The sequence below is a fragment of the Panulirus ornatus genome, chromosome 12, assembly GCF_036320965.1.
Source record: "Panulirus ornatus isolate Po-2019 chromosome 12, ASM3632096v1, whole genome shotgun sequence".
NCBI classification, from domain to species: domain Eukaryota; kingdom Metazoa; phylum Arthropoda; class Malacostraca; order Decapoda; family Palinuridae; genus Panulirus; species Panulirus ornatus.
In genome coordinates this window covers 28,028,771-28,049,318 of record NC_092235.1, presented here as the reverse complement: position 1 = coordinate 28,049,318, position 20,548 = coordinate 28,028,771, and the positions used below count along the sequence as shown (strand labels likewise).

The following is a 20,548-nucleotide window of genomic DNA, read 5'->3' as shown; positions in this document are numbered from 1 at the left end:
TGAGAGAGCAGAAGAGGGTGTTTTGAAATGATTTGGTCACATGGAGAGAATGAGTGAGAAAAGATTGATTAAGAGGATATATGTGTCAGAGGTGGAGGGAACGAGGAGAAGTGGGAGACTAAATTGGAGGTGGAAAGATGGATTGAAAAAGGTTTTGAGTGATCGGGGTCTGAACATGCAGGAGGGTGAAAGGCGTGCAAGGAATAGAGTGAATTGGAACGATGTGGTATACCGGGGTCGACATGCTGTCAATGGATTGAACCAGGGCATGTGAAGTGTCTGGGGTAAACCATGGAAAGTTCTGTGGGGCCTGGATGTGGAAAGGGAGCTGTGGTTTCGGTGCATTATTACATGACAGCTAGAGTCTGAGTGTGAATGAATGAGGCCTTTGTTGTTGTTTTCCTAGCGCTACCTCACACACATGAGGGGGGAGGGGGTTGTTGTTATTCCATGTGTGGCGAGGTGGCGATGGGAATGAATAAAGGCAGACTATGAATTATGTATATGTGTATATATGTCTGTGTGTGTATATATATGTATACATTGAGATGTATAGGTATGTATATTTGTGTGTGTGGACGTGTATGTATATACATGTGTATGTGGGTGGGTTGGGCCATTCTTTCGTCTGTTTCCTTGCGCTACCTCGCTAACGCGGGAAACAGCGACAAAGCGAAATAAATATATTTATTTTGCTTTGTCGCTGTCTCCCGCGTTTGCGAGGTAGCGCAAGGAAACAGATGAAAGAAATGGCCCAACCCACCCCCATACACATCTATATACATACACGTCCCCACACGCAAATATACATACCCATACATCTCAATGTACACATATATACACACACAGACATATACATATATACACATGCACACAATTCACAGTGTCTACCTTTATTCATTCCCATCGCCACCCCGCCACACAAAATAAATATAAATAAATAAATACCCTTCCTAGGATACAATGAGCATCTTTTAGGGAAATATGCCCAAGTTTGGTTAATATACAGTAGGCTAACCATACCTTGATGTGTTCTTTGTCCATAAGGCCACATTTCCAGTGGAGAAATTACTTTTTTTTTAAATTTTGTGTGATTGCTTTAAGTCAGCCACATCAGAAAGATGTACTCATGTGGCCAGACTTGTCATTAAAGATCTGAGGAAATACATTAGTTTGCAAAAGAATATGTGCATTCTAAATTTCATCTCAGTAGCTCTGGTTTGCACTACTATTAATTACTTTAACTGTTGATGTTAATGATTTGAAATAATCTTTCTTTACATGTAAGCCTCCATTGCATTATACACGTGAAAGCATTTCAAGTGTATGTTAAAGGCATTTTGAGTTTTGGCAAGAAGCAAAGCACAAAATGCTGACATTTTAAAGTATTTAGTCCAACCAAACAGTACATCCACACAAACAGATATTGGCAAAAACACCCTTGACACCACCAACAGATCCATCTATATTGAGGAGTAATTTAAACATTTTTTATTTACAAGTGATTTATTAATTCTGAAAAGTGTGTGATCTAAATCATTGTTAGGGTCATTAAGAAAAAAATGATTGGGTGTAGGTTTTTATTGATGACGGATTACATAAGCCAGGGGTTTTGTGCAGACTGCCTACACCCAGCGGCCAGCGCCATCCCAACCCTGCATGTGATGTCCCACCAGCGCCGCCAAAAGAAAGACTATAATCAGAGACCATGAGATAATTTTATGGTTTTGAAAATACAACTGTAAGAGATTTATTTTAGGAAGTAAAATGTTCACAGTAATCAAAGAAACTATGGAATTTACATCGTTAATTTTAGAAGCTTATTACTACATATAATACACTCATTCTTTAAATCTTCTTTAATCTGACAATAAAAGTGTTTTAGTAAGTTATTGCTAACATGAGATGACTATACGACTACAATGAAACCGTTACAATGGGTTTGAATGTCACCTCGTGATTGGTTTTATATATTCATTTGAAGATATTGGTGTCTTTAGGGACCAATACAACACAATTGGCATCTGCGTTAACCCATCCCCCTTCCTTGTAATTTGGCGTCACTGGTGCACGGTTGTTCCTTTACAAATGGCTGCATTACAAAAATCCTGGCAAATCTTGCTTTGTGAGGTATCAAAATAAAACTATCATGATTCATGTTCATGGTTAAGTCCTAACAAAATTGTATATGTTAACTAAAAGCATATCTGTGACTTTTATAAAAGCACAAGCAAGAAGCACAGAGCTGTCAAAAGAAATATACTGAAGTTGCTGATGAATGTTTGTCAGGCAACTGCTGCAAGCTGCTCTACAGAGATTCTACATAAGCAATTACAGGAACTAAATTTTGTTCTCTGGGGAGGGATGCGTGCCGCCTTTAAAACAAAACAAAAAAATGGTCCTTTAAATCTATCATTCAAACAACAAAAAACTGCTGTCATCTACAACGGAATGTTACAGATCAGTTACTGACTCGTCACAGATTATCCATACTTATTACATTTTTTACATCAACACTCTGAACACTGAGAATTTCATATACGAGCTAACAATCTGAGCAAACAGTGCAACAAGTTCCATTGACAACTTCCAAAACCTATCAGTTATACACCAGCTCTGAGAACACTGATTTGATAAAAAAATCATTATTTAGAGTTAAATAATGATTAATATATTAAAACAGCAATACAATACTATGAAATGGTTACACAGCACTTCAAGTCTTGAAAGTTCAGAAATACAGATGTTGCCCTGATTGTCTCAGCTTGTGATGTGATGAGTGATTTTGAGCCCTTGACAGTACTTCCATAAAACGCATTTTGTGTGTGATTATGAAAATGTGCCATATGGAACCTCTAATCTAAGGGTCGCAATCACGAACCTCTCCACATTTACACGTAGGATAACCTTTTGATTGTTATTATCTAACAGCTTGTAGATATCCTGGCAAATATATGCTGCCATAAGTACATGTCAGGATAGCAGTACAATTGAGAAGCGACATAGGAAAGGTTTACGATGGGAATCATTGTACAGAGTGAATTTACAAAATATAGAAAGCCTTCTCTATATGCTTTAGCGAACATACTCTCATTTGTAAGTTTAATATTGCATCTTACAATAAATGTTTACAGTAATTATGCTATAAATGACAGCCAAGAAAATAATGAGAAGGCATGTTGCTCAGCATTTCGTAGAGTAGGCGAACTATGTTATTAATATACATCATGTATTCCGATACATACCAACCACAAAAGAACCAAGTTACTGTCCAACTTACATTGTCAGACAAGAAGCTATTTTAAAATTTACAGCTAAAGCATCAGCTTTATACAGATATGTAATCAAAATATTTAACTGATAAACCTTGTCTTCCAATGTGAGTTGAAACATGTTATCATAAATTCCAACTCAGGTTAAAATATAAAGGATACTTGGTTAATATTTATAAAAGACTTGACACAGACTGTCCTCTCATATCGACCTAAATGCAATATCTGCCAGAAGATCCATGAATTCTGTACTCTTTTCACCGATCCCCTTTTAAAAAACTAGAAACAAAAAACAAAATTAATATATAAATGAACATAAAAGCTTTGATATGTGTTAGTTTCTGAATAGCCAAGATGTGAAGCAACCAGCAGAAAGACTCCCAGGTTAAATATTAGCAGTGCAAATGCTAAAATATGACAATATGAGAGGAGGAGCCTGTGAAACACAGCGACAGGTCTCCCATACTGGCTAACCTGAGGTCTATGAACGTGTGCCATCAAGCTGCTATAGATTATCTTGAAACTTTCCATAAGTACATAAGGCCTTCAGAGAATAAATATGATCATCAGACAAAAATGTACAATATAGTTTAGGACGAGTAGAATTATCAATTCACCTTAGATCTGTCTCTTACCTAAATTTGTGACATGTCAGGTGACTATGGACCATGTACTGATAATCTACATGGCTCATTTTCCCTCACATTATTATGTGCAACATAGGAGAGCCATCCCTGTGTCTGGTTGCCAGCTGAGGTTTTGTGGAAGTGACAAGTCTCTATATCACACATATGACACTTTGTTCAACATCTTTGTCATCCACATCCTGGCACCTTAAAAAGATTTATATTAGCAAAATTATTGTATTTTTTACATAGCTTGTGACTAAACACTTCATTTTAGGCTACAGTGGACTACTAAATACATACATCTTGCTATACTGATTATTCTACAAAGTAATGATACCAAATAATATAGGCAGGTTGAGATATGTAAACATTTCTATCATTCCTCCCAAGTGTTCCCAGGTTGCATGTGGCAGTACGAATGCTGCCACTTTTACCTTCAAAAATATAAGCAGACTAAAGTGGATACATGTTTCCCTTAGTGGCACCTCCCAGATCATTCTCCAAATCCAACTCTAGAATTGTTTCATACCTTTCAGACAGTAATGTTATCAAGAAAGGCATATCCCCATAACTTTCCATGTCAGTGAAACAACAAGGCCTTTAAAATAACCGCTGTAGGAACCGGTTTGAGACACTTTGTTGTGGAATCAATTGATACGCTATAATACACAAGATACATACTCTATCATTATTTAAAACAGTCACCTGAACCATCATTTATTTCACAATAGTATATACTTTTTTCAATGTCCAGGTAATTTATAAACTTCAAGTGAATATAAGCTATTCTAAAATATCTGTGCTAGTAACAAAACATGTCAATAGCTAGTGGCATATATGGCTATTCATAAGACAGGTATTTTAGCTAGTAATATTCCCGCAGGAATATCACATGCACGTAATTAACCCCATTCTCCGAGACACTTTGATGGACCCAGTACAGAACTGATGACTGAATGGCCAACATGGATCCAGTTACAGAACTTGACACCTGAACAGCCAACATGGACCCTGTACAGAACTGATGACTGAAAGGCCAACATTCAAAGTCCACTTCTCTGAAGGTTAGTCAACTGGGTGACACAGCAAATCTGGACTGCTTGGCAGGATGAACTGACCAGCCATAGTCACAGAGAAGAGAATTTTTAAAGTATATAACTCCAGCTGGCACTGTACAGTGTTATTAGTCTGTTAAGAGCATTTAAAAGATTTTCTGATATATCTACAATAAAAACAACTTGAAAATATATTTAAAACTTCAGGTTAGTCTCTAATAGGGTTGTGATCAATCTGTCATATGAACCATCCCACTGTGTCCCAGTGGATTTTCAGTCAAGACAACTTAAATTATAAAAAGAAATTAAATCTTGAGGGTGGAATCATCCCACTCCAGTTCTTTAGGCTTCCCTTCATCTTCATCTGAAGAGTCTAAGTCATCATTGAAGTTGCTGCCATCATCGGATGAATCATCATCATCATCATCATCATCCCTCAAGCGCTGCGTTTCCGCCAATTCCAGCTGTTGCTGTAAAGTTAATTATGTTCTTCAGTTAATATATGAAAATCCCAAATTATTCTGACCTTTGCTCTGGACATGATAGAAAATTATAATATTCAATTGATCCTGTATTACTGTAAACTGTTGAGAAAACTTGCATTTCATAGTTTTCTTGAACCATCCACTGTCTGTGAGTATCAGCATAGAGACTATATTTGCTCAATATAGCTGGGTAGTAAAGTCATACCAATTATTTAATATAATATGAAACTCGAGGGTTTGTGTGCGACCCAACTCCAGACCCACAATGAGAAAGAGGGTGCACTGTATATGCAAGTTTGTTTCTGTAACTTAGTTTATAAGGCTATTCATCCCTTCCATCAAATCATGTTTTAAAAAGTACACAGCACCAGTTTTAGTAAAACAAATGAGCAAAAATTGAGGGTCATTTCTAACTTAGAGAGAGGAGCAGGTATGCAGTTCGTTGGGGTGGGATGGTCAGGGAGACAAGTCAGCTCTTGCTTGCCAATGACAGCACTGGTAGCATATTTGTGAGAAACTGCAGAACCTGGTGTCTGAGTTTGGAAAGCATGTGAAAGGAGAAATTTGAGAGTAAATATGAATAAAAGCAAATAATTAGGTCTATCACAAAAGAGGCAGGTTGATAGGACTGAGTTTAAATGGAGAAAAGTTGGAAGAAGTAGAGTATTTCAGATATTTGGAAGCGGATATGGCAGCAAATGGAACCATGGGAGCTGAAGCAAGTCATAGGGTTAGTGATAGGGTGCGGCAAAAGACTTGGTAACACTGAGGGATGCATGTGAAGAGAATTTACTTTCTTAGAGGGAAAAGATGGGTATGTCTGATGGTGTAGGAGTCTCGTCAGTGTCACGTGGATGCAAGACGTGCCTTTTACAAAAATGTAAAGAGGGTTGATATGGTCAAAGTGAAATGCTTGAGGACTATGTATGGTGTGAGGAGGTTTAATTGAATGTTCCCAGACCATTCTACCCCCTTTCCCCTTTAACTTGATTTCACTAAGAACCAGAATATCCCAGTTTCTCTAGGCAGATAGAGCATGCATCTCTCCTTTCTCATCCTAATTATATTCAAGCACATTCAGATATCCCATCCTGAGCCTATGAGGACAAAGCCATCTTTAGATCATTCTCATTCCTGTTCTTGGAAAGTTACAATGCAAGAGGGGTTTTCAGTCTCCCACTCCTGCCTGTTAATTGCTGGATATGAAAGCTGGAAACGAATGGATAAAAATTCTCACCCTATCCCCAAGGATAAAATACAATAATTTTTCTTTCCATACTTTCTCACCTCTCCCATATTAGTGAAGTAGCACCAAGAACAGATGATCACACAGATAGTAATCATATTAGGAAAAATAAAATAAAACTAATAAGAATCAATTTGTAAGAGCAAAACTACTAAATGAACTAAAGGTTATTTCTGAAAACTTCAGATGCATGCAGGTAGACACAAGCAACTCACCTCCATAGGATTAACCGTGATATTTAATGAGGAATCATCCCAGGCCATCTCAGCGTCAGCAACATCTTCATGTGCATTACGAGTGTGGGCAGCACGAACACGTATGACACCCAGCACCACCATGAACACCAGGAAGCCCACACAGACAACGATAATGATGGTCACTGCATGTCCTGTTGTCATCAAGATCTCCAAGTTATACACAGCAATGTTTATTTGTAACTTTGTAGCAGATGTACCAGCCATAAATTGTTATCCAAGGTAAGCATAACTGAAATTCTTTCAAAGTATTTTTCCTTTTCTCATACCTGTTTGCAGTTTCCCACCTTAACGAGGTAGTACCAGAGAACAGTAAACTTAGCCTTAGAGGAAAAATCCTTGCTTGTCTCCTTCCTTTGGATACTAGTAATAATAATTGTAATAATTGGGGGGTTATGATTTCCAGCTCCCTGCTCCCCCCAGTTTTACTGACAGGAGGTTCATGTAATATTCATTCTCTGTCATCCCTAGGGATATACATATGTGCTACAAGTGTAAACTACTCCCCTGCCATGTGTGTCAGGCAAGGTTTATGAAACAAGGTTTCAGTGCTAGGGATAAGGCAACAAGTACTGCCAATATATAAGCAACTTGTTACAATTGGCAGACAGGGATAATAGCAACTAATTATAACAACTGTGTTGAATCATCACTTACGGTATCTCTAAAGCAGGATATTTATTTTGCCAGATGGATAATGCACTATACTAGAAAACAGATTGTCTTACCAGTCCTAAAACCATTGCCTTTTCATTGCAGACATTTCATCCTAACTAGAGTAACCTGACATGAGGTATATGAATCAATGAGTCTGTCATTAAGGGAATTGCTATGTTAGACAAAATGTATTTTCACACCATAAGCTACTTGAAGGAACGATAAGTTTTTATCAAGGGTTGTAAGGTATGTGTTCAAGTAGGAAGAGAGGAAAGTGATTGTTTCAAAGTAAATGAAAGAGTTTTGGAGAAGGGTGAATATGCAGTCTGTTGGGGATGAAAGGGCCTGGGAAGTGAGTCGGTTGTTGTTTGCTGATAATACAGCACTGGTGGCTGATTTGAGTGAGAAGCTGCAGTTGTGACTGAGTTTGGAAAAGTGTGTGAAAGAAAGCTGAGAGTAAATGTGAATAAGAGCAAGATCATCATGTTCAACAAGGTTGAGGGACAAGTTAGTTACGATGTGAGTTTGAATGGAGAAAAATTGGAGGATGTGAAGTGTTTTAGATATATGGGAGTTGACTTAGCAGTGAATGGAACCATGGAAGTGGAAGTGAGTTATAGGGTGAGGGAGGGGGTGAAGTTTCTGGGAGTGGTGAAGCATGTGTGGAAATAGAAAACGTTATCTTGTGGTGTGAAAATGGCTATGTCTGAAAGAATAGTAGTTCCAACAATATTATATGATTGCAAGGCAGGGGCTATAGATAGGGTTGTGTGGAGGAGGGTGGATGTGTTGGAAATTAAATGTCTGAGGACAATATGTGGTGTGAGGGGGTTTGATTAAGTAATGAAAGGGTAAGAGAGATGTGTGGCAATAAAGTGTGTGGTTGAGAGAGAAGAGGGTGAGTTGAAATATGGACATAAGAAAATGAGAGGAAGGGTTGACAAAAAGGATATATGTGTGTCAGGTGGAGGGAACAAGGAGAGGCAGGAGACCAAATTGGAGGTGGAGGGATGGAGTGAAAAGGAGTTTGAGTGATTGGGGCCTGAACATGCAGGAGGATGAGAGGCGTGCAAGGAGTAGAGTGAACTGGATTGATGTGGTATAACAGAGTCGACATGCTGTTAATGGACTGAACCAGGGCATGTGAAACATCTGGGGAAAACTATGGAAAGGTCTGTGGGGTCTGGATGTGGCTAGGGGGTTGTGGTTTTGATGCATTATACCTGACAGCTAGAGACTGACTGTAAATGAATGTGCCCTTTTTTTTTTTTTTTGCCTATTTTCCTGGTGTGATCTCATTGACACGGGGGAAGGGGGGCAGATCCATAAATGCTACATTCAAATCCATCTGTTTTTCTAAGTATTTCTCACAAATGTTCTTCAAAGCAAACACCTGATCCACACATCCCCTACCACTTCTGAAACCACACCGCTCCTTTCCAATATATATATAGTACATTATGGAAATCCATAACTCTTATCCATGGAGGTAGAGTGTATGTACAGATGTATGTAACAGTGTGTTCCTTGTAATAAGGTGGAAGTAAAAACACTTATCAAATGTGAAATGAAACAGAGTGACTCCTTAGCTCTATAAGACCTCAGATGTCAACACACTACATAAAACTGACCCTACATATCTATGAGTAAATAGCATCTGTAAAGTGCTAACCCTCTATGCTTATTTAAATTCCTTATCAACACCACTGATATTTCAATCTACAGGTCAGTTTTAGTTCTAACAGTTCATACAAACATTCAAGATATAAAGAATCAGTATCATTAATTATAAAAACTCTCCTATACTAACTGAGAACACCAGGAGCAAGAAGGTAAATGCTCCACAGTACTTCAGGTATTACAAAATAATAGTTCTAGCAAACTATAAGTGCAAATGACTAACATCATGAACAAAAGTAAGTGGAACAGCTTTAGATAAAGGATGTGATTAGCCTAATTCTTTGAGGTACATGGCTATAAACATGTGCAAATTATGCAAGCAAGAGGGGAATCCAGGCCAAATTCACCAGGATATTTCTTCTGATGACTGTGAGAATATTTGGAGGCTATCAACTTTTATTTGTGAATGCTTCCTGGGGCATTCCAACATGATACCCACTTTATAAGTGAATACTTGAAATGAAGAGTAATAAAGCAATGACCTGAAACATTTAATCCACAGACAAATTAGGAGTCAATAAGAATAGCATAACACTAGATTTGGGGAAATAAGAATATTTGAGAAAGAGGGAGAGTTACAAATAGCTTATGAAAAGACAAATACACTCCAAACATATTAATGCAAACCTGTCAGAAGTTCTAAAAATGCCTTGTGGAAAGAAGTGAAATTAATTTGTCAATAACTTTTTTTATGCATTACTGCTATTCAATTACACTTAGCCCTCGATTTTCCAATATAAAATTGTAATGGAAACATCCTCACAAGATAATAAAGAAGATGTGCAATCCAGTTATAGGAGTATATGACAGGAAAGATAAATCAAAATCATGTTTAATCACATTGAAGTAAATACAGCACATAAGAGCAATCAAATGGTCATGATAAAAAGGTATTATAGTGTATTGTATACGTACTAATATTTTTGGGTTAGGTATTTTGTGCTAACACAGTGTGAATGATGTTAGGGATAAAGGTATCTCCCACGCTGGCAGCTTATTTACTGAAATTTCACTACAATTTAACTCGTCATTAGAGAATTCATTTATTTGGTGAAAGGCTGAAACTTGCTATAAGGGAATTATAATATATATATATATATATTACCTCCAATTTGGTCTCCCACTTCTCCTCGTTCCCTCCACCTCTGACACATATATCCTCTTGGTCAATCTTTCCTCACTCATTCTCTCCATGTGCCCAAACCATTTCAAAACACCCTCTTCTGCTCTCTCAACCACGCTCTTCTTATTTCCACACATCTCTCTTACCCTTACATTACTTACTCGATCAAACCACCTCACACCACATATTGTCCTCAAACATCTCATTTCCAGCACATCCATCCTCCTGCACACTACTCTATCCATAGCCCACGCCTCGCAACCATACAACATTGTTGGAACCACTATTCCTTCAAACATACCCATTTTTGCTTTCCGAGATAATGTTCTCGACTTCCACACATTCTTCAAGGCTCCCAGGATTTTCGCCCCCTCCCCCACCCTATGATTCACTTCCGCTTCCATAGTTCCATCCGCTGCCAGATCCACTCCCAGATATCTAAAACACTTTACTTCCTCCAGTTTTTCTCCATTCAAACTTACCTCCCAAATGACTTGACCCTCAACCCTACTGTACCTAATAACCTTGCTCTTATTCACATTTACTCTTAACTTTCTTCTTTCACACACTTTACCAAACTCAGTCACCAGCTTCTGCAGTTTCTCACATGAATCAGCCACCAGCGCTGTATCATCAGCGAACAACAACTAACTCACTTCCCAAACTCTCTCATCCCAACAGACTGCATACTTGCCCCTCTTTCCTAAACTCTTCCATTCACCTCCCTAACAACCCCATCCATAAACAAATTAAACAACCATGGAGACATCACACACCCCTGCCACAAACCTACATTCACTGAGAACCAATCACTTTCCTCTCTTCCTACACGTACACATGCCTTACATCCTCGATAAAAACTTTTCACTGCTTCTAACAACTTGCCTCCCACACCATATATTCTTAGTACCTTCCACAGAGCATCTCTATCAACTCTATCATATGCCTTCTCCAGATCCATAAATGCTACATACAAATCCATTTGCTTTTCTAAGTATTTCTCACATACATTCTTCAAAGCAAACACCTGATCCACACATCCTCTACCACTTCTGAAACCACACTGCTCTTCCCCAATCTGATGCTCTGTACATGCCTTCACCCTCTCAATCAATACCCTCCCATATAATTTACCAGGAATACTCAACAAATTTATACCTCTGTAATTTGAGCACTCACACTTATCCCCTTTGCCTTTATACAATGGCACTATGCATGCATTCCGCCAATCCTCAGGCACCTCACCATGAATCATACATACATTAAATAACCTTACCAACCAGTCAACAATACAGTCACCCCCTTTTTCAATAAATTCCACTGCAATACCATCCAAACCTGCTGCCTTGCCGGCTTTCATCTTCTGCAAAGCTTTTACTACCTCTTCTCTGTTTACCAAATCATTTTCCCTAAACCTCTCACTTTGCACACCACCTCAACCAAAACACCCTATATCTGCCACTCTATCATCAAACACATCCAACAAACCTTCAAAATACTCACTCCATCTCCTTCTCACATCACCACTACTTGTTATCACCTCTCCATTAGCCCCCTTCACTGAAGTTCCCATTTGCTCCCTTGTCTTATGCACTTTATTTACCTTCTTCCAGAATATCTTTTTATTCTCCCAAAAATTTAATGATACTCTCTCACCCCAACTCTCATTTGCCCTCTTTTTCACCTATGCACCTTTCTCTTGACCTCCTGTCTCTTTCTTTTATACATCTCCCACTCATTTGCATTTTTTCCCTGCAAAAATCGTCCAAATGCCTCTCTCTTCTCTTTCACTAATAATCTTACTTCTCCATCCCACCACTCACTACCCTTTCTAATCAACCCACCTCCCACGCTTCTCAAGCCACAAGCATCTTTTGCGCAAGCCATCACTGCTTCCCTAAATACATCCCATTCCTCCCCCTTTCCCCTTACCTCCTTTGTTCTCACCTTTTTCCATTCTGTACTCAGTCTCTCCTGGTACTTCCTCACACAAGTCTCCTTCCCAAGCTCACTTGCTCTCACCACCCTCTTCCCCCCAACATTCTCTCTTCTTTTCTGAAAACCTATACAAATCTTCACCTTCGCCTCCACAAGATAATGATCAGACATCCCTCCAGTTGCACCTCTCAGCACATTAACATCCAAAAGTCTCTCTTTCGCACGCCTGTCAGTTAACACGTAATCCAATAAAGCTCTCTGGCCATCTCTCCTACTTACATATGTATACTTATGTATATGTTGCTTTTTTAACCAGGTATTCCCAATCACCAGTCCTTTTTCAGCATATAAATCTACAAGCTCTTCACCATTTCCATTTACAACACTGAACACCCCATGTATACCAATTATTCCCTCAACTGCCACATTACTCACCTTTGCATTCAAATCACCCATCACTATAACCCAGTCTTGTGCATCAAAACCACTAACACACTCATTACAGGCATTTCATTAGAATGGTTTAAGTGGGTTGGCTTATGTGGGCTAGGTTAACATTACAGAAGCTACAGTTGAGGAGATATAGGCTATTTTAGTTTCACCCACGTATTGGTACTATTGCTATTACTGGATTAACATTGCATGGAAAGAAGTGCAAAAAAATCAAAGAGCATATTCTGAAAAAGACTATAGTTGCATGAAAAATCATGTGCTCATGTAAGACATTTATGGAAAACCGAGGTCCAAGTGTATTGCTTTACTTTAATTCACTAGATCCTCCATCTCCTTTACTATATGCATTATGGTAGCCTGGATTCAAGCCCTGAATAAGTGCTGTGAATAGCTTTTCTAAAGAGCCAGTGATGCATGGCATCTGTTGAGCTCACCCGCAGCAAGCACAGCAACCTGAGTCCTGCTACCCCCATACAGGTCTGTTGGCCACAAGCAGGGGAAAGTAAGTGCCTACAATCAATTTTTTTTTCTAGCCAAAGCTGCTTTTCTTTGAGACCTTGGTTATATCCCTTTCATTCTCACTCTACGTTACCATAATCAGTAAATTAAATTTAAAAATTAATTATGTTAATTTTGAAGTCAAACCATGTCATTTAATTCATTTATTAAATTGCACAAAATTCTTCAAATGGTATCATTAAAATACTGATCACATAACAGATTCATGTGCTACTTGCAGACATGATATTATGAAGCTTTAATTGCAATGACTTCAATAATGAATAAAATTTATAGATCATCTTCATTAATAACTTTATATTTACAAAACTTTTAAATAAATCTCATTTTCTATTTTAGCAGATCTGCTGTACCATAATGGATGGTTTTAAATATTTAGGAAGCATTACCTATAACAGATGTTTGGATCTCAAAAGATCTCTCTCCTTTAGATTACCTCATATCCAATGACTATCTTTTTGCCAAGTCCCAGCTGAAGCCCACATTAAATGTCATACATTCTTAAATTCATGATGATGTAACTTATTTGAAGAGGTTTCCCTAATTCTTTTGAGATATTAACATCTGCATCCATTGTAGTTATGTATAGTAAGCTATAAAGCAATTGAACTTGGTCAGCAATAAAAGTACTTCTTTAGAAAAGATGTCCCTTACTTTACTTATGTGGGGGTCAGAATGCACTCACATTATACGATGCATTTCTCAGACAGATACTTGCCATTCTTTGTGTTCTGTTGTTTTCCCATGCGGTAAATTTTTCAGCATGTTTCAAGGACTGTCCCTGGGTGTTTGGTAATTGAATATGCTGGCTGGTCAGAACCCAGTGGGAAATAATGTAATATATATAATCAGTTTGTATTGTGTAGAGCAGGAGAACAAGTAGAGTTTAGTGTCCATCAGTCAAGAAACACACACAGTCATCAGTGCATATGATCCATAGGTAGTCTTTTGGTGGGTCGTTTGATGCTGTTGGTCTATATTTACAATATACTGATAGTGCACCGGAGTTCACTTGTTACGGAGACTATTGCCATGGCCACCCCCTTGAGGGTGTTTCAGTTGGGAACAGGCATCAGAGATATAGATAGATACTGATACTGTGTAATAAGGCTGGTCTGATATAACTTTGAGGGAGCTAACTTGGTGCTTTTTTAACAAGTCCAAGCATCTTTCCATAGTATTCCTTAAATATTCTGGAAGAAGTTTTCCCATAGTTCCTTGCCATGCTGTTCTCATGAAAGGCTGTGCTGCAATAAAGGTCATCTTTGATGATTAACAAAATTTGCATTGCCACTGTCATTTACTCATAGGCTTATTATCATTTCTATACAACTGCTACCAAAGAATGTTGATTAAGTGGCAAGGTCCTTTTTTCTAAGTCAAGCTCAAATCCTCATGACATACTGACGTTTTCAATGTGCTGTTTTTCAATCACTGAGATTATCAGTCTTTGATGCTCATACTTGGAAAATGATTATAATGCAAATCATATTTTCCTGCTAAAGGGAGCATCATACATGTCTAAAATCAAGGTCAAATTACAAATAAGCAGTGTAAAATGCTCACTGACAATTTTGTTTCTTGGTATTTTAGGATGACACATTAGCATGTCTAACTTATGAAATTAAGTGTCTCTGCCCTTTCTCAGACTCTGGGATTTGCTTTTAGGACCCCAGCTCTAAAAATTTATTCCTAGAAAAACAGCATGGTGATATGCACGTGATCCATCCCATGTAAATTTGTGTTAAATATAAAAGATATATACAGCTAGTTTCTCGATGAGGTAAATAGATAGACCAACAGCTAGTCTCTTGATGAGGGAAATAGGTAGACCAACAGCTAGTCTCTTTGAGACTTCTTTACAAGAGAATACAGATCTCTGATTAGAACAGTCTACTGGCAGTGACTGAAGTGGTTACTTTGTAAAACTGCCCAATATCTGACAATTTTATGTGTAAGTTTGTACAATAGTACTTTAACTGATTGATTATGAGGCTGCCAGTTCCTCCAGCTCAATGCCTTAGAGTAGTAACAGTTCTGTTACTGCAAACAACACATCACTTCACAGTGCCTCAACAGGATAACATTCAGTGTATCAAGTTGATATTGAAACAGCTTTTATTTTCCTTCAGAAAGTGATCCTGAAGCTCTAAAGAGTGAATACCCTCTGTGAGCACATAAAGGAGCATGTTGCTCATGTTACTCTCAGATCCGGGAGATACTTTCCTCTACATAAAACCTGAGAACTACAAAAACATTATACATTACCTGACCCTCTTCTGAGAAGACTTTTGAAGAGGTAGTGTTTTTCTGAAAATTAACAAATACGTTGAAAGAAAGAACAGCCAGGAAATTAATGTAAGTGTGGAAAAAGAAATTTCTGGAGCCTTTGAAATTCATCAGACTGAAGGAAAAATGAAGGTTGAGAAATAATCTCACATTTTAAAAAACTTCAATATTGATCTTACCAGCACTGTTAACTGCTACTCCTTCCATGACATTGGAGGTGAAGTAGACATCACTGACAGTATGTGCAGGTTTAAGCTCTACATGATGAGCTGCTAACTTAGCATGAGCTGGTAGAGGAGGTGGGTTGTGGTGAGAAATAGGGTGACCATTTTCTGCTACCTCGCTATGAGAGCTGTGATCAAGGTGATCTGTGTTCTCAGGGGGATTGCTGACTACAGGGCTTCCACTGCCAGAGAGACTTGCACTCTTGTCCACACTCAGTTGTGGATGGATCACCGTCACCTGCAGAAAGCGTTCATTAATGTCATTTCTAATTTTCTGATTAATGCCTTAACAAACCCACACACACACACAAGGAAAATTATCAATGGAAAACTTGTCATGAATTTTCTCAAAGTCAATACTTTTAACATTCATTTGCTTCTCAAGCACTGAATAGTTTCCTGGGTTTAATTATATACTTTCTTTCTTTCTTTCACACTATTCGCCATTTCCCGCGTTAGCGAGGTAGCGTTAAGAACAGAGGACTGGGCTTTTGAGGGAATGACCTCACCTGGCCCCTTCTCTGTTCCTTCTTTTGGAAAAAAAACGAGAGGGGAGGACCTCCAGCCACCCGCTCCCTCCCCTTTTATTCTTCTATAACACGCAGGGAATACATGGGAAGTATTCTTTCTCCCCTATCCCCAGGGATAGGGGAGAAATTAATTATATACTATTCAGTGGAAATTGATTTTATCTATAATGTAGAAGAGGTAGATTTAATAACAGATCTAATCTAATCATTGTACTGGTGCTTAATAAAATGGTCTGCCAAAATGAGTATGCATCAAACTGAATATCTGTGAATGACAATTTTTAATGTCTAATGTGGTCATGAAATAAGTTTTGAATAAGAGATGCTTAACTCCAGTGCTCTGTAAGTTATAGCTACAAAGTCCCATTGTTAAACCTCAGCTAACCTGTTGGTGAAGGCCACTTCACAACCAATACATGAAAGAAAAAAATGAGTGCAGACACATGTCCAAGACTGATTATTAATTCATCGAACCTGTTAGGAACCATATGGACTGCTATCAAAAAATTTAAAAAGGGCCGAAGAGCAACTCAGACCAGCCATATTACAGTAGTCATGTTTGGTACAAGCTGACTAACCCAAGGTATAACATGGTACAAGCTGACTAACCCAAGGTATAACATGGTAGTTTGATCTGATACCATACTGTGGGGTAAAGAACCTCATTAAACATCATAAGGTAAGTCAAACCAAAAGACTGTTACTTCCTTAAGCAATCAGTTGCTATTAGTTCTTTAATCAAGTGGTCAAGTTTGAAACTGTTTAAGATAAATGTAGATAACTGTTTAAGATAAATGTAGTTCAAATATTTTAGAAAACTTTGGTTAAACAAATACAAGAAATGATATTTTTGTCTTTGTTTTTTTAAACTGATGCTTGATTTGTAGTTAAAATATATCAGAAAACCTTTGATAAAACATGTAAAACAGTAAATACTAACTGTCTGGAGATATTCATTGCTGGTAAATCTACCTCCTAGTTCAGAACATGACAGTTTGAATGCACGGTTGAGGTAATATGCAGGCTTGCGGTTTGCATAATGAATTTGTCGAAGGATAGACTGGTAGTGGTGTGTTGTGTGGGCTCCAGAAATTGTTGTTCCCTGCCGTGTCATGGACGATACTAGTCCTAGCTCTGAGATGAGGTTGTCAGGAAGAAGCAAAGCTTCATGATCAGGGTTTAGAGGTGGATACACAGAGACCACACATTCATCCAACTGGCCTCCTGGGGTAGGAGCTGTGGCTTCCTCAGCAGCTGCTGATAGATATACTCCAACATCAGGGAAAACACGAAGACCCTGACGGAATGACTCATACTCCTCTGCAAAGTTGGTAGTACCATTGAGTTCAATACTTGGTTGGTGTGGCTGCATCACCACCACAAAGCTCTGAGCTGTTGCTACTTTCAATGCCTTTCCAGAATCGCACCTGGGAGGTAGAAAAGAATTACACTTAAATACATGACACGTGATAGCTAGAGACTGAGTGTGAACGAATGTGGCCATTTTTGTCTGTTTTCCTGGCACTACCAGGAAAGAGGGGTAAGTATGCAGTCTCTTGTGGATGAGATAGCTTGGGAAGTGAGTCAGTTGTTGTTCGCTGATGATACAGCACTGGTGGCTGATTCTGGTGAGAAACTGCAGAAGCTGAAGACTGAGTTTGGTAAAGTGTGTGAAAGAAGAAAGCTGAGAATAAATGTGAATAAGAGCAAGGTTATTAGGTACAGTAGGGTTTAGGGACAAGTCAATTGGGAGGTAAGTTTGAAAGGAGAAAAACTGCAGGAAGTGAAGAGTTTTAGACATCTGGGAGTGGATTTGGCAACGGATGGAACCATGGAAGCAGAAGTGAATCATAAGGTGAGGGAGGGGGCGAAAGTTCTGGGAGCATTGAAAAATGTGTGGAAGTCGAGAACGTTATCTTGGAAAGCAAAAATGGGTATCTTTAAAGGAATAGTGGTTTCAACAATGTTATATGGTTAGGGGGCGTGGGCTATGGATAGAGTTGTGCGGAGGAAGGTGGATGTGCTGGAAATGAGATGTTTGAGGACAATATGTGGTGTGAGGTGGTTTGATCGAGTATGTAATATTAGGGTAAGAGAGATGTGTGGTAATAAAAAGAGAGTGGTTGAGAGAGCAGAAGAGGGTGTTTTGAAGTGGTTTGGTCACATGGAGAGAATGAGTGAGGGAAGATTGACAAAGAGTATATATGTGTCAGAGGTGGAGGGAACGAGGAGAAGTGGGAGACCAAATTGGAGGTGGAAAGATGGAGTGAAAAAGATTTTGAGTGATCGGGGCCTGAACATGCAGGAGGGTGAAAGGCGTGCAAGGAATAGAGTGAATTGGAATGATGTGGTATACTGGGGTCGACGTGCTGTCAATGGATTGTATCAGGGCATGTGAAGCGTCTGGGTAAACCATGGAAAGTTCTGTGGGGCCTGGATGTGGAAAGGGAGCTGTGGTTTCGGGCATTATTACATGACAGCTAGAGACTGAGTGTGAATGAATGTGGCCTTTGTTGTCTTTTTCCTAGTGCTACCTCGTGCACATGCGGTGGGAGGGGGTTGTCATTTCACGTGTGGCGGGGTGGCGACGGGAATGAATGAAGGCAGACTGCAAGAATTATGTACATGTGTATATATGTATATGTCTGTGTGTGTATATATATGTCTACGTTGAGATGTATAGGTATGTATATTTGCATGTGTGGACGTGTATGTATATACATGTGTATGTGGGTGGGTTGGGCCATTTCTTTCATCTGTTTCCTTGCACTACCTCGCTAACACGGGAGACAGCGACAAAGCAAAATATATAAAATGAATAAATAAAAATATATATATATACACCCTATAATATTAGAGTTGTGTAGGCATCCATGATTGAATTAGTGCATGGACACCACAATAGGAAAGGCACTTAAACACCATGAATTAGATAGCATGTTGATGTTATTATTTGGGGTGTTGCGCAGTGCATTTACGGCTGAAAAACATCAGATTGTACAACTGTCTCATGATATTTTGTGTTTTCCATCCCCTTGACTCTTCTCGTGAGTGATTCAGAATTCTGTCTAACTTGCTTATTTCTGTATGTTAAGTTGGTGCCCAAATGATGCTGCAGTTTGTGTGTGTGTCTGTGTAATAATCTGCATATGAGGCAGATTATTGTGGCGGGGTGGCGATGGGAATAAATAAAGGCAGACAGTATGAATTATGTACCTGTGTATATATGTATATGTCTGTGTATGTATATATATATGTGTACATTGAGATGTATAAGTATGTATATTTGCGTGTGTGGACGTGTATGTATATACATGTGTATGTGGGTGGGTTGGGCCATTCTTTCGTCTGTTTCCTTCCGCTACCTCGCTAACGCGGGAGACAGCGACAAAGCAAAATAAAATAAATTAATAATAATGAGGCTGTTGTTTGTCTGTTCTTGGTGGAAAAGGAAACTGGGTAAATTTTTTTTTTTCAAGGCTTACTTTTACAGATGTAAATTTAAAAGAATGGTACGTACAAGATGTTGGTAGTAACAGTGATGGGACGGCGTCCAGGTGTGGGAAAGTCCCTGCCATTAAGGTAAGCAACACGGCGGATCAGAGTTTCTAAATTGGTCACATTATTACCTTCTATGGTGATCTGTGTCATTTCTGTAAAGAAATATTAACTTGTTATATATACTGCATGGAGATTTTTTTACAGGATACAAATGAGAATGACAATAATAGTTACAACTGCACATCACAACCAAATTATTCAAAGTGATGTTACCATTGTTGGTGAGAAGTTCCATGCTTGGCTGAAGCAGTTCCATGGCAGGAGTATCAAGGGCTTCCTGACAACGGGTGAGACAAGAGAGGACTTTTGGTGATTCCAGATCACCCACCAGCACTGACAATCCAGCCAAGTAACCTGTTAGTCCATGCTTCATGTTGCTTTCAGATCCTGAGAGAAAATATAGATTAAACAAAGTCCAAATCAATGTTCCTGTCATTCTGTCTTATATACTACATATGTTGCTTTTTCTAGCATATCTGTAGAGCCATATTACGATAATTATAATTGCTTGCATAGTATTCTGTAATTTTGATATTGCATTTTTTCTTTTTTTTTTTGTATTAACAACATATGATACTCAGACCCATTATATCTAACATGAAAAGACTTTGTAGAACACCACAGGAGCAAAAG

General features: G+C 38.6%; 1 protein-coding gene and 1 long non-coding RNA gene across 2 annotated transcripts in view; one reads left to right on the top strand and one right to left on the bottom strand.

Moving 5' to 3' along the window:
• Positions 1 to 1,566: 1,566 nt before the first annotated feature.
• Cals (calsyntenin 1) overlaps positions 1,567 to 20,548 on the bottom strand; it is a 218,701-nt gene continuing 199,719 nt past the window's right edge. The window contains exons 11-16 of the mRNA XM_071667708.1: positions 20,129 to 20,302; positions 19,875 to 20,007; positions 17,295 to 17,781; positions 15,780 to 16,062; positions 6,903 to 7,075; positions 1,567 to 5,426 (exon numbers count right to left, since the gene is read on the bottom strand). Of these exons, the coding sequence (XP_071523809.1) occupies positions 5,262 to 5,426; positions 6,903 to 7,075; positions 15,780 to 16,062; positions 17,295 to 17,781; positions 19,875 to 20,007; positions 20,129 to 20,302 (1,415 nt within the window). The 3' untranslated portion in view covers positions 1,567 to 5,261. The remainder of the gene's footprint in view (positions 5,427 to 6,902; positions 7,076 to 15,779; positions 16,063 to 17,294; positions 17,782 to 19,874; positions 20,008 to 20,128; positions 20,303 to 20,548) is intronic.
• Positions 4,825 to 20,329, top strand: LOC139751969 (uncharacterized). The gene is made up of 3 exons (XR_011713457.1): positions 4,825 to 4,965; positions 6,874 to 7,163; positions 20,060 to 20,329. It is a non-coding gene; the product is annotated as an uncharacterized lncRNA (long non-coding RNA).